The sequence below is a fragment of the Sparus aurata genome, chromosome 21, assembly GCF_900880675.1.
Source record: "Sparus aurata chromosome 21, fSpaAur1.1, whole genome shotgun sequence".
Classification (NCBI taxonomy): Eukaryota; Metazoa; Chordata; class Actinopteri; order Spariformes; family Sparidae; genus Sparus; species Sparus aurata.
The window spans coordinates 20,957,340-20,971,589 of record NC_044207.1 but is presented as its reverse complement, the minus strand read 5'-3'; the positions used below and the strand labels follow the sequence as shown (position 1 = coordinate 20,971,589).

The window sequence follows — 14,250 nt, the reverse complement described above, 5'->3', positions numbered from 1 at the left end:
TTAAATTCCCTGTGAAGTTTACTGTTTCAGTGCACTAAGTTTATTTTGTTAAACTTTTGTTAAACTAAAATATCCTGCATTTATTGGCCAATATATCAAGATCAAGAATATATCAGAATTGTTTTATAACCTAAAATCAGCATTGGCTCAGGAAATTATGAACAGTTCAGCTATATGTATTTAAATATGTTGATATTACATACAAAATGTCCATTCTCTCACTTACATACCTAAATATATTGTTGAACAGGCTCCCTTTTAAAGGAGCTACAACTGCAAAATGCTGCTTAAAGTATAAATAATATTGAGCAACACTACAATATTTATCATGTCGAACAAAGTATAAATAACTCAAACGTTCACCTGATTAAACAGCACTTGATTAAAAAGTACTGTCAGTCATCATGGCCATCACTCTGAAGGGAGTCTGACAGGCTGCCCGCCTCCGGTCCACGCTGTTGAGTAATCAAACACACCCCTCCTCTGGTTGAGTAACAGTCAAGTTAGTTAGCATTAGCTTCGTCTGCAAACTGGAGAGGTAGTTAGCAACCACCGGCAAACCGCAACAGCACCAAGATGCGTTCGTGAAAAAGATTTAATGAGATAACGATTCGTGGACACGCAGATACACTACCACAGTAGCGCGAATTTGTTTTATTTTGTCGCCATGTCTTTCGGAAAGGTAAGAAACCTGCTGCCTTGCTAGCTAGCTAGCTAGCTAGCTAACATGCTATCCACTTTAAGCTAGCTGTGTTGTCTGCCTCGGCCCGCCCACAGCTCAATGAGTTGAACTGTCAACTCATTTTTTAAAAAAACTTTTTTAGATTTTCTTTACTTTCACAACACAACTAAACACACAGCTGCTTAAGCTAAGATAAAACAAAAACTACTGCAGGACAGCCACAATGGGACGCAGGGCTGAATAAGAGCTGTCGAACCAGTTGTTTCATTAAGTGATGTAAAACGTGTTTGACATGGCCTCACCGTTTGTCCCCGTTGCTCATTCTGTGCAGCGTAAAAGACACTACAAGGACATAAAGTGTGTTTTCTTTCCCGATGATGTGGAAAATGGTCTCCAAAAAGTGGGCAGAGAGCCAACAGCACTTTCATCTGTGTCTTCTGCCAAGAGCTGGAAGAAGTGTGGGGACAGTTTTCTGGACAGTCCACTGATGAAGGTTGAAAAAGGCATAATCGATATAATACTTACAACATAATCCCAAACCACAACTCTTTACACTGTTCACGGTGTCGATGCTTGTTTGTGTTGTAGAACCTGAACTCATCTGGAAGGAAACTGTCTGCCATCAGAAAGTTGGCCCAGTCCCCTGCTTTAGGTAACTTGTACTTAAGTCTAATTCAGTTGCTTCACACATCAAGTGCCTGTGCAATATATTGATGTTTTATCACAGCTGCAATCATAGCATAGACTTCACGCTCTTCTCAGTTAAGATCTACATCTACAGTTTTATTTGGATTAAATCAAACCTATTTTTATTTTTTGTTTCCAACAAAATGTCCCACAGATGATCACAAAATAGTAAAGATGTGAAACCTGGTGTTGAATGTTATTTTGTTCTTTTGGACGTTTATCCATGTTCCACGCAGAATGAGTGTGGGCTATATCAGGAGGCAAAAGAACAGATCAAGTAATAGTGTAGTTATTTGAATTATATATAAAAATAAAAGAAATTGCTTTATTTAAGTTGTGAGTTCCTGTCTTACACTATTTAACATTGGGCCTGCTAAAATTCCTCCCATGTTCAGGCTGCTGAATGGCTTAAATGTAAGAATATGTGTTATGTATGTAGTGTGTTTTTGTATTAATTACAAATCAGTTGTATTTTAATGAAATGTATTTAATTAAGTTTGATGTATCTAACTAAGAAAGTATTTGTAATTTGTAACATGGCACTTCTTGATGTGTTCGTGCCCATCTCTGATTGGCAGTCGATACTTTTTAATATGTCAAAATGGCGATTAATCGTTATCATCCCTAGCAGAAGAACATGCTTGTAAGTAAGGGATTTTGTTTGATTTCAAACAACACCCACCGCTATTTTCTTCTCTTAATGCAGACAGTCGAGAGGACTTGGTGAACATTGCGTGGAGCTCCAGTGGAAGTGAACAGTCTGATAATGAGACCCAGGAGCAACATCTGTCCAGAGGTGTGGTTCAGCAGCAGCAACGTCCTCGGAGACCATCCAGACCCACAGCTCCCATCCAGTCTTACACAAGAGCACTGCGCATGCTCGGCACTGATAAAGGTGAATGGATGTTTTTAGCCGCTGAGTCAGGGCTGGGAAATATGAGATTGTTGAATACACATATTTTCCAAAATGTCAAAGTCCTGAGTCTTCTCAGTTGTCATGGAGTTGACTCAGTTATCATCCTGTGACCTGATTAAGGGGTTTTAGCCACTTGATAAGATCTGAGCACTCTCTGTCCACTGCTCCAAAAAAAACCTTGTAAACAGACCTTGTGTGTACATGTGTGTACTCATTGTTTTTTTTATTAAATTTTGTGTCCCTCTCTATTTATTAAGACGATCTTCCTGTTATTGACACAGACAGTGATCTGGATGAGTCTGAGGAAGATGTTGATGAGGACAGTGGGCAACAAATCTCTGACTGCGAGTCAGAGTCCTTCGATGAAAAACCGGAAGACTTGCCTCCTAAAACAAATGTGAGTGCAAATGTGAGTGCTTACAATCATTTATGCAATTGTTATTAGTGCATGAATCAGGTGCATTAGACAGATACAATAACCATGTTTACATGCAAACTGATTATCCACTATTATTCCAAATATGACAGTTGATCATATGGAGGGACACACCTACATTTACACATCATGAAAGAGTTTGATATCAACAGGTTTTGCATATGCACAGATATTGCAATGTCATTTTCTAAAAGTTGTTTGTGGGAATAAAAAGACAGAGGCTGTGTTTGTTAGTTGGAATATGCATGGCTGCTTGTAACCGGACTGTTAGAGGAATATTCATTTTCATTATCCATGTAAACGGGTTAGTAGGAACATTGTTGTTTTAGTAATTGGGGCAAACGCTGGAATATTTCTGGAAGACTGTGGTTTACTCTTTTCTCAAGGGTGTTATGTGCTTAGATGAACACTAGATGGGGCCACACGACCTTTTAAATCCTACATAGCCGTTTGAGTCCATTGTATGTTTCTAATTTAAAGGTATCTGCTCACTTCCAGTGTATGCCCTGTTCCTAGAAGTACTACCACAAGGGTCAGTACTTTTCCTAAAGTACAGAGAGTCTCCAGATGTCTTTCTGTTCACTGCGTGTGTAAAACCTGATGGCATTGACACATGTGATGGTGTAATGTAAAATGACACTAATGATATTGATTTTCATTTTAAGTCAGTATGTTTTGTAGCTATTTTGATTTATTTTTTTGTTTTGACTGTATGTTTAAACTATCACACAACCAGCAGGTGGAGCATTGCAGTCAACGTGTCCTGAAAGGGCCTTACAGGCTCAATCCAACATTTCATTGTGAACCTTCTAGATTCAGGGTTATGCTCCAAAGTGTCAAAGTTCACAGGCTGAGGTAGCAGTAAAACACAGACAGAGTGTGGAGCTGCCAAGTAATCATTGATCCAAAGCTGATATTAACAGTTAGTACACTTTGAACATTTCCAAAGACATTAGTTGCTCCCTCTGAAATGCTGATATGTGAAGAAATAAATAGGTTTCATTAGTGTTACTTATGAAAGTCAAAACACTGTAGAGCTACAACACAGTTTATTAATTGATTGACAGAAGATGTTTGGGCATTTATTGACCACAAAGTCATTTTTACTATTTTTTGGGGTAACATTACCTTAAATTGGAAGTTTGGACTGTTTTCAAGACACAAGCAAGTCATTCAATGATGTCGACATCAATGAGTAATTGCAGTGGGTATTTTTTTCAGCGTTCTCTGAAATTTTAGACTAAATAATCAGCAGATCAACCGAAAATGAAAATAACCGCCAAAATATGACTCAATATATTGCATGCACTGAACACGCTTCTCTTGGTACTTCATATGACAAATATACATCTGTGTTATCACTGAAGTCAATCTTTTGTGCACCCTCCTGTATGCGGTGGAGACTTGGATTGACTGTTCCTTCGTTGAAGTCATTCAGACACAGTGTTTGTCCAAGGCAGGGCTGGCGAGGAGAGAATGTATTAGGAGTGGTGAAGGTTTAGCACTTGGGTTTAAGACAGCACACACAGCATTTAGTCATGGCAGAACACATTACAACATGCAATTGATCGCCTAGAAGTGGTCAAATTATGAGGCGATGCCGTCAGGCTGATGGCGGTTTTATGAAGATGTCCTTGAACAAGCAATCAACTGAATCAGCACAGTGCTCGCTAATCAAACATATTCATACTGCAAAACACAAGGTGAATTCAAGCAACCAGGGTGTCGTGATGAGGCTTCAAATTTGCAGGCTGAGTGCTGAGAGGAAGCCTGTACTCAGATTAACATCACTGCCGCAGACCCAGCTACTTCCTCTTGTCACACTTTAATTTGCTGCTATCAGCTCTCTGGGGTCAAACAAGATTTAAGATCCCCTAAAAGGAGGCTTGTGGTCAGAGTCCGGCTCGAAAGACTGACTCTATAAGGGTCCCAAGTTTTCATATACGGTCGTACTGAAGTGTATGCACAGTTTGATTGTTCAGCACTCAATGCATATTCATTATTGGTAATAGCATTTTGGTACTGAACATGTATTATAATAGTTCTGCTTTATATTTGATTATACATGCACTCAATTTTGATTCAATTGGAACAGCAAGATGTAACCTAGTTTGAATTTTTGTGCTGCCCGGAAAGCATGCTTGCATTCAGCCAATTGTAAATCAAACTGGATCTAACAGGATACAGTGGAGACGATCCCAGTCCAAGTCAAAGTTTATTACTCCAGATAAATGTACGGCTGACTCACTTGCGGAACATCTGCCAGATTTCTGTGTTATTGTACTAGCGCTGTAAGTGGACAGGCGGAGCTGTGAGGGTCGACTCCGTGTTTCAAGGCCGAAAAGGACGGCCGCTTCCCAGATGAAGCGTGTCCACTCCCTCCCTCAAAGGGGTCAGCGACCTCCACCACACCAGGGCTATGCTAGATCAGGGCCGTGTCAACAGAGCAGGACTATAAACATCTTTTTTACTACTGTTTGTTCAGGAAAACATGCGCGTGAATCAGGCTGCGCAGAGCTGTGTACTTACAATGCTTTCAGTGCCGGGTGAAAACATTTTTGAGCCGGAGCCAGGAACATAGTGTTCCTTATTCTCTGTAGCTGGTTAGAGTGTGACGTCTGCTGGCACTCGGCCTAGCAGGGTCAAGTTGATTCAAATAAGAGAGCTCGTTGGCTGACAGAGCCTGGTATGCTGGTCTTGTCTGCACATGACAGGAACTCAGGTTTCTTCTGGATTTTTCCATGAGAACTGATTCCCTCAGGTGTAGTGAGCGGTGAGACAGCAAAAAAGATTGTTTTATTACCTGAATCAATCAGCCTGTCACTGTATCAGTGTACCATATCCACCCACTTTATTATTGAGTTTGTTGATTTTATTTTGATATTTTATAACTTGTGATTAATTTACTGAAGGCCTTTATAAAATATCTAATACCCCCCTCACATATAGTGGTACTTTATCTGTGATGTAACATTTATTAAAGTTAATTCAAACGTGACATTCAGAATGAGGTAAATGATAATATTTTTTTCATTAATTAATCAGTGATTATCACTTAATCCACAGATGGCAGAGCAAGAGATCTCCGGCTACGCATCTGACGGTGAGAGTTTTGGCCACACGATGACGTCGAGCAGGCTGGACTCTGAGAGCTGTCCTCTGCTAACTGGTGAGGGCAGCAAAAGGTCAGTCAGTGACTGGGTCAGATCTGCTCAGGCTATGCTGCAGACGCCTCAGAAATCGTTCGCCAGGCAGTCCAAGACCCCAGAAGACTCTGCCAAAAAGAGAAGGAAATTTCAAAGGTTTGAAATTCTGCGCTTTTGTTCTAAAGTAACATTAAGTGAACAGAAATTCAGCTTCTTCTCACAGCCTGAACACAGAACTGTACAAAGAAGAAACTATACTTATTAGGGCAGCAACTAATGATTGTTTTCGTGGTTGAATAGTCAATAAATCTGTTGATTATATCTTCTCAATTAAACATTATGTTGTCTGGTCTATAGAATGTTAGGCAATGGTGAAAATTGTCGGAGTGTTTCCCAAAAGCCCAACATGACGTCCTGGAATGTCTTGTTTTTTTCAAAACCCAAAGTGATTCAGGATTTCAGGAAATATTCACTTTTAAGAAGCTGGGATCAGAGAATTTTGACTTTTTTCTTTTTTTATTCCTCAAGTTTATTAAATATCAAAATAGTTGACTCATCAGTAAATCGATTAATTGATGCAGCTTTAGTATGTATTGTGTCACTGACAACTGATCTTAATAAGGTCAATATTGGCCCAATACTCATCTGGTATATCTGTTGCCTCATAATAAGAGCAAACAAAGCAACAAAGCATGTTTCTTGCTGCCAGATGACACTCAAACTTTGGCGGCAATGTTTCCACGGCAGAGCTGATGATGAAAGGGACACCTGGTGTCATGATGTGGGTGCTAAATGTCATTGCCATCTCCAAGCCCACCAAATCTGACAGATGGCTATCTGTAGTCTTTGACAGCTTGTTTTGTTGCATCAGAAAATCTTTGAAATACACATTTTTTCACGTGTTTTTGTTCAAGTGTGCGTGTGCTTTGTGAATTTATCAAGTAACATCATTCAATTATCATCTATCATCTGTGTGTGTGTGTGCACAGCGGAGGTCTCGCTGAGAGGCTGAACCGACTCCAGAGCAGACAGAGGTCAGCTGTTAGCTTCTGGAGGCACCAGTCCATCTCTGACGCCTCAACGGCCACAGGTGATCCACACAAACCCACACTATTATCCACAGTTCTACTAATGATGTTGATTTTATTCGCACTCTATCTATCACATTTAACGATGTACTTTGATTTTGTGAGTGGGATGACTCGGTCTTTGAGCATGTGTGATTGTATGGGGAGGCCACGCTAAGGAAGTGCCGGCTGTACGTTGATCACCGTGGTTCTGAACTGTGAACTCAATATGTAGGTGACAGGAAACTGCTTGCCTAGGTTTTTTTTTTTTTTTCCTTTCCGTGGTGTGCCAAACCACTTATGTTCTCTCGTTAAGTATCTCCCTGTAATAGGACAGTGGCTTAAAGGTGGCAGTTGATTGTGGAAAAAGAAAGCACCCACCTGATCCAACTTTGAGATCAGTCAATGGTTTGATTAGAGTGACGTGTAAAGGGTTAAGTTCAGGGTTAAAGTGTGGAGGTTAGCTTTTTTTAAAGTCAAATCAATATGGGCTGTTTCTGTTTTGAAGACACCTGCTTCCGTTTATTCAACATCAGAGAGTCCTCGTCAAGTTTTTCTTAAACATTAACACAAGTAGATTTATTCACAATTAGTCTTTTTCTGAAGAAGTTATTTGTTGTCTGGCAAATTGTGAACAAAAGCATAAAAAACACTGTTAGCGGACTAGATCCTGCTGTTATATGACACCTGTTAATCGTTGAAATCATTTTGTATGTTATGTAAACGTGCTCATACATGCACGTTTGACCTTGACTTGTTTCCTGACATAATATGACTTATCAGATCGTTTTAGGTCAGGAGGAGGAATCGAGTACAATCTGAGTTTTGGCTCGCTGCCGGTGGTAATTCTGATGATCTTGTAATCTGAGACGTAAATCCACAAATGATGCAACTAGCAGAAAAAAGTAACTAATTAAAATATTTAGAACAAACACTAACTGGCTGTGTACACGGTCTACAGTTTTCTATATATTAAGATGTCAGCGTGCAGCAAGGTTCAGTGCATATATTGCACATGTGCGTGTGCATATGCGAGGCCGCGCCCTGTTCTTATTCCCACATTCCTTGCACGTGAATGAGAGAAGTCGTGAGACAGCACATCATTAAACAGCTCTATTCATTTTACGTAGGCTATTGAATTTTTTTTAATGCTGCTTTGACTTTTCGTGGCTCTGAAAGACCCAGCCCAGGCCCATTATCATCGGGGGAGGAAACCGTTTCACCTGCCCCCCCCGGAGTGCCATAGTTTATAAAAGGTATTTAGTCAGAAGAGAGTCCAGTCTGCAGTCTAGTTCAAACGCTCAATTGAGAGTTGTAGATGATCACTCGGCTTAGAAAGTTTTTCTGTGGCTCCCTGATAGCTGACCTGGTTCTGCATGCACCATATCGACAGTGGCTGAGTCCTCAGCAGCAGCCGTGGTTTGAAACCGCTTTGCTGCATGTCTTCCCCTCTCTCCTCCATCTCCTGTCTGACTTTCCGCATAATTTAGAGCCAGCTCTATAGTATATACTTTTAACATTAAGTCTAAACTTCTGTATCAATCAATGGTTTTTTTATAAAGCCCTGATTTAAACATCAGCACTTTGTAGTTTGATTTGCCATACATTTATTCCTGTTTACCATCACTAAAATATAGTGTGACAAAATTAAAATGTATTATGTTGTGCAACCAGTGTGAAAAGTAAGCCTGCATCCCTACTTAAAATTCATGTTTGGACAAATGCATGTGCAAATGCACGCTCTCTAGCGATCCCTTTGATATGATTTACTATTATCATATTAAAATCCTCCCTCCAGCCACTTTCAGGCATCGTTAACTACACATACACTGAGCTGCACTGACTGTGTGCCCTCATTCTGCAGTTTTCACAATGCAGTGCAATCAACTTTACACACAGAATCCACATGCAGCCAAGTTGCTCTCTTATCTCAGCATGATTTATAGCTTTGGGGCATTGTCTTGATTTGCTCTCCATAATCATCTCTTGACTTTAGTGTTCAGGCCAAGAGCACAGTCAGTGCTGTGGTAAAATTCCAAACATTTGCACACTCACCCAGTGGGATTGACTGTGTTTCATGTCCAACTCAGCCTGAGTCAGTAACAGCTTTTACAGTTATGCAGTGCGAATTGTTCTGATGCTACAAGTGAATTACTCTCATAACACATAATGACTCCCAAAGAAAGCGAGAGTCCGTGAGAGCGTGTGTGCTCTGTGCCCCCCCCCCCCCCCCCCCCCCCCACACACACACACACACACACACACACACACACACACACACACACACACACTCACACACACTCAACATCTGTGTTGTTGTTGCTGTGCTCCCCAGTGGACAGGCCTGGCGTACTGGTGCTGGAGGTGCTGGAGGTTCAGGAGGAGTGCAGCATGCAACTGGCGCTCTGCGAGCACCAACGGCCCCCCGGAGAGGGTCACCAGCACGAGAATCCTGTCTCTGAGGAGAGAGCTCGCATGCTGGTGTTATTCAACAGAGAGACTGCAGCCCAGCTGCTCCCTGCACCGAGGGATATCATCCACATATACCCACCATGGTGAGAGGATGCAATACATGACGCACATTAAAGTCCCCATCTGAATATTGTTACTTCACCATGACGTCTGACCTCCACTGTGCAGAGTGATGAATGTGCAGAGTCTGACACTAGAAGACTGGTTTCACTTTAATCTGCTAAAGAAGGACAGAAGGACTCCCTGTCTGGGCTGCTAGCTGCATGGCTAATTTGGCTAAAAACTGAGTTTACTAGCTAAAGGCACCTACAGTGAGCACCCATTAACTCTGGTCATTTACTGCCACTTGACTTATAAATGAATTGTTTCAGGTGTAATAAGCACAAAAAACTTCACGTTACAACACATCTACAGCTATCTCCAAATGCACTGACAGTTGGTAGAGTTGCATATTTCAGTAAAAGATGAATGTTGTACTAATCAGTGAAATATTTACTTGCATTTCCCTGCAATTTAAAGCGGACTTGTGTCATGGCAGGTGATCAAAACCTACCAAAAGAAAAATGGACTGTTAACAGTTACACTATACAACACTGACTCAGTAGCCACATAAAGAATAACAGGATCTCACAAAATAATGCTGAGGAGGCATACTGAAAGACAGAATACTACACATGAAGACTTTTAAGTGTTAAACATATAGTGTATGATAAATACAATCAGTTGGGGGTTTTAGTATAAAATGTTCTCTTCTCAGCTCATAATAGTAAGCAGTAGAGACTCAGATGTGAAGAAAAGTCCCTCTCATGCAGGGGCAGAGAGGATAGGAGGAGGTGGGAGCGTGTGTTTTTCGGGATTGTTTTGGAGCTGGAGCGAGGCAGCAGTTGACTCCAGCTGTTGGGAGTTTGGGTCGAGTGCGCTCTGGAATATCCAAGCTGGCGGAAGCGCAGGGGCCTCCTCAGCGCTCTGACGTCACGAACAGCTCCAGGGAATGCTTCACATTCCTCTTCCTGGCAGTGGTTAGGTCATTTCCAGCAAGCCGGGGGAAAAAACACAGTAGGATTATTTTCTGGAGCATTTGGGAGCAGAGAGTGGAGGGAGCCAAAGGCCTGAGATTGAAAACACATGGCGGTTTGAGTATCTCTGGCTTTAGCACCTCTCCTTCCCCTGTTGATTTCTATTCCTGAAATCACAAGATAGAGTAGAGCTCCCCCACCACCACCAAACACACCCATTTACTCTTTCAAAGAATTGCTTTTTTATCCTTAAATCCTGCTTTGTTTGTGTAAATTACTTTCAGCAGCTTCAGCATTTGGTCTATATTCTATATTTAACCAATATGATAACTCAATAAAACATCCCTAAAACCTTCAAAGCTGATGTCAGAGATATATATATATATATATATATATATATATATATATATATATATATATATATATATATATATATATATATATATATATATATATATATATATATATATATATATATATATATATATATATATATATATAATATATATATTATATATATATTATATATATATATTATGAAATATATATATTATGAAATGTATGACAGCAGCTCATCTCCCTTAAGAAATATTCATTCATCTAACTCTACAGCTCAAAGGATAGGCCATAGTGGAAAAACCCGGAATTTAGAGCACTTGTCAGACAGTTTCCGGTGTGACACTCCAGGAGTTGGCCTCCCCCGCGATTCCTGCACTGAGTAGGTTGGCTCCTCCCTCCCCTCACCTCCCACGCCTGAGCGGAAATACCTGCAGTTATGATTCACTAAGGGGCTGTGACGTGAGCAGCCAGGGCCACTCCTTAACCTGGCTACCTGTATGATGATGACAGCTGCCCACTCACCTGTTCACAATGGGGCCACACTTCCTGTTTGGATCATGTACAAGTTCTCGCGAACAGAACGTTCTGCTCCACTAACATTACAGTAATGCTTTCTCTGATTGCTGATCTCTGATCAGATGTTTGGACTGATTACACATGCTATGAGTAACTGTGCTGAAGGAAGTACTGTTTGAATAAGTAAGCAGCAATATTACACCAAACTTGGAGTAACATTTTTGCATTTAAATGTTTTACTTTTGTAAAGGTGTAGGCAACAAAAAGTATTATCAAAATATGATACAAATAAAAGTTTAAGTAAACAATGCAGAGTACAGATTTTAACTTGTCAGTAGTATATTCAGAATCAGAATATATTTATGTGTCAGAACAGCATAATGAAGCAAGACTGCAATAGAAAATAAAAAAAATAAGATGAGATTGTGGAAGAATAGAGAATACTTAGTATATTGTGTTGTATGTATATTAGTATAATATTGTAATATTAGTCATACAAATCGATGCATCAACATGCAACTCTTGGTTGAAGAGTAGCATATTGTTGATGATTCATTTTATTTATTTTAGTTTATTATATATCATAGCATCATGTGTTTTAAATGTAAGATTTATCTGCAACTAATAACTAAAGCTACACTGCCACTCAACTATATTTTCAGATAAATGTGGACCACATTAGGATTAAGTGCCATGAAATCGAAATACTTGTATAAACCTCAGAACCTAAAAATTGTAATGTATAGTACACCACTGAAATGGACTTAAAGTGGAAACAGATGACCCTCCCCCATTTCATCCTTTCTTTCTTTCCTTTTTTTATTTTTATTTTTTTTTCAGAGTTTGTTACAACAATAAGGGCAGTATCATGTCTTTTGCCATCCACAGATTTTTTACAAGATATAGGAGCTTTGTACATTTAAGGAGAGGTTAAAGGATAACTTCGGTCGATTTCAACATGCAGCTATATTGCTCAAGCTACCCTTGACTTGCCAGCACCGAAGACGCGAACATTTTTGGTCCAAACCTTACAGGGCTCCTTGAACGGAGAGTTAGCATTGACAGCTAACGCATGGGGGCAGAACTTTACACTGTGTTTTAAGCGCCTTAACATGCTCCAAATCTCACCCCAAAAGTTATGCAACATCAGCAGACACCTTAAAACACAGCACTACAGCATGTTTGACTCAAAATGAATTAAAAAAAAGTGGTTAAAACAGTGTGTTTGTTCAAGCATCCACATACCGGTTTGTTTACAGCCCTGTCTTCCGGTAGTCCAAACAAGTCAATCCGTCGAGCTTCCGCCTCTGCCTGTTTCGCTCTCTGCGCCTCTCTCTCCACTCTCTCGTTCTCTAGTGCAAGTAACTCCTCATCTGTATACTCCGGTTCGACGGATCGACTTGTTTGGACTACCGGAAGACAGGGCTGTAAACAAACCCGTATGTGGCTGCTTGCACAAACGCACTGTTTTAACCACTTTTTTATTCATTTTGAGTCATACACGCTGCAGTGCTGTGTTGTAAGGTGTCTGCTGATGTTGCATAACCTTTGGGGTGAGATTTGGAGCATGTTAAGACGCTTAAATCTGCCCCCATGGGTTAGCTGTCAATGCTAACTCTCTGTTCAAGGAGCCCTGTAAGGGTTGGACCAAAAATGTTTGCATCTTCGATACTGGCAAGTCAAGGGTAGCTTTAGCAATATAGCTGCATGTTGAAATCGACCGAAGTTAACCCTTCAAGTGTGCACACAAAAGTAATGCAAAGGGTGCAAAATCGGTATGTCTTGCTTAAAAGTTAAAAGGAGGAAAATAAAGGAAAAACATTACAGGGTGATTTATTTAACACCTCCACCATATCTGGTCATAAGGACTATGCATGTCTGACAAAATTTCTCCCTAGCATTTCTAAGTGGCACCATAGTTTTCTTCTACCAGCAACACAGGACAAAACATAAGTTTGTTCACTTGTTAAGTCTATAATGGAGATGTAAAAATCAAGCAAAAATGGTGCCAGATCACCAGTTAGCTGTAATTTTCCCAGGATATTTTGTCCTTGGTGTCAGACAAGATCGCATAGTGAATGAGAGGTTTATAGGGAATCAGTCAAAATGTCAAAACGTGTCTATTGTCATTCAATGTAAAGACAATTTCCTTTGCCACTGAATTTCAAGTTTCAAGTCTAAATTGTAAAGTAACAATTTTGTAGTTTTTGAAATGTTGAAAATGATGAAGCATATTTATTTAAAAATATAATTTATAAATTGGCAAGAAGATTTTAGCTCTTTTCCAAGTTTAACCAGCAAATGTTCGGCATGTGTACTTGATAGATGACTGAGATTGTTGATGGTGCTAGTGGATTGATATTCAGTTGATTGACTCATGGATGATTCATCCAAGTGTCTGAACCACCATGATAAGGCAAACAGTACACTGCCAGGAACTGTATGTACAGTAAAATACAGTTGAGTACAGGAACCTCCCAATAAAAACTGCAGCTGTAAAGATTAAAATCCTCAATTCATTTTGACAGCCTCAGGTGTTGATTTCGCTTAACTGTGTTAGTGTTACAGATGTTTGTGTAATTATGTCAGGACCTCTTTCTACTTTGTTTGCTGTTAATTTTGAATATCTAATTATCTGTCTTTTAGATATATGATAATGTCTATAGTTAATTATTATTGATAATGCCCCAGCACCAGTACGTATAATGCTTCCAAAATGACCATATTATTTCACATTAGGCTGCGTTTACATGTACCTAAAACTGACATCTGAGTGTATATAATAATTTGGTCCCTGGATAAAGATCTCTCCCCTTTTTGTTTTCACTACATGTCTAAACAAATAGCTCCCTCCACTTTATCTCTGTGTTTGATTTCTCTGGTTCAACTTTCATCACAGGCCCGAGACGAGCTGCGACATGTACTGAAGTTCCAGTCACCGAGTGCACTTGGCTCTGAGTCACTGATAAGCCA

At 40.0% G+C, this 14,250-nt stretch overlaps 1 protein-coding gene across 7 annotated transcripts in view; it reads left to right on the top strand.

The window, feature by feature from the left end:
* The first annotated feature begins 433 nt into the window (after positions 1-433).
* Positions 434-14,250, top strand: part of spidr (scaffold protein involved in DNA repair) — a 34,933-nt gene continuing 21,116 nt past the window's right edge. The window contains exons 1-8 of one of the 7 annotated variants that reach the window (XM_030402069.1): positions 434-682; positions 1,014-1,175; positions 1,271-1,334; positions 2,076-2,264; positions 2,543-2,694; positions 5,788-6,023; positions 6,857-6,957; positions 9,270-9,489. In XM_030402069.1, the coding sequence (XP_030257929.1) occupies positions 668-682; positions 1,014-1,175; positions 1,271-1,334; positions 2,076-2,264; positions 2,543-2,694; positions 5,788-6,023; positions 6,857-6,957; positions 9,270-9,489 (1,139 nt within the window). In that variant the 5' untranslated portion in view covers positions 434-667. The remainder of the gene's footprint in view (positions 683-1,013; positions 1,176-1,270; positions 1,335-2,075; positions 2,265-2,542; positions 2,695-5,787; positions 6,024-6,856; positions 6,958-9,269; positions 9,490-14,250) is intronic. The other 6 variants (XM_030402070.1, XM_030402066.1, XM_030402064.1 and 3 more) reach the window with 6 other exon arrangements.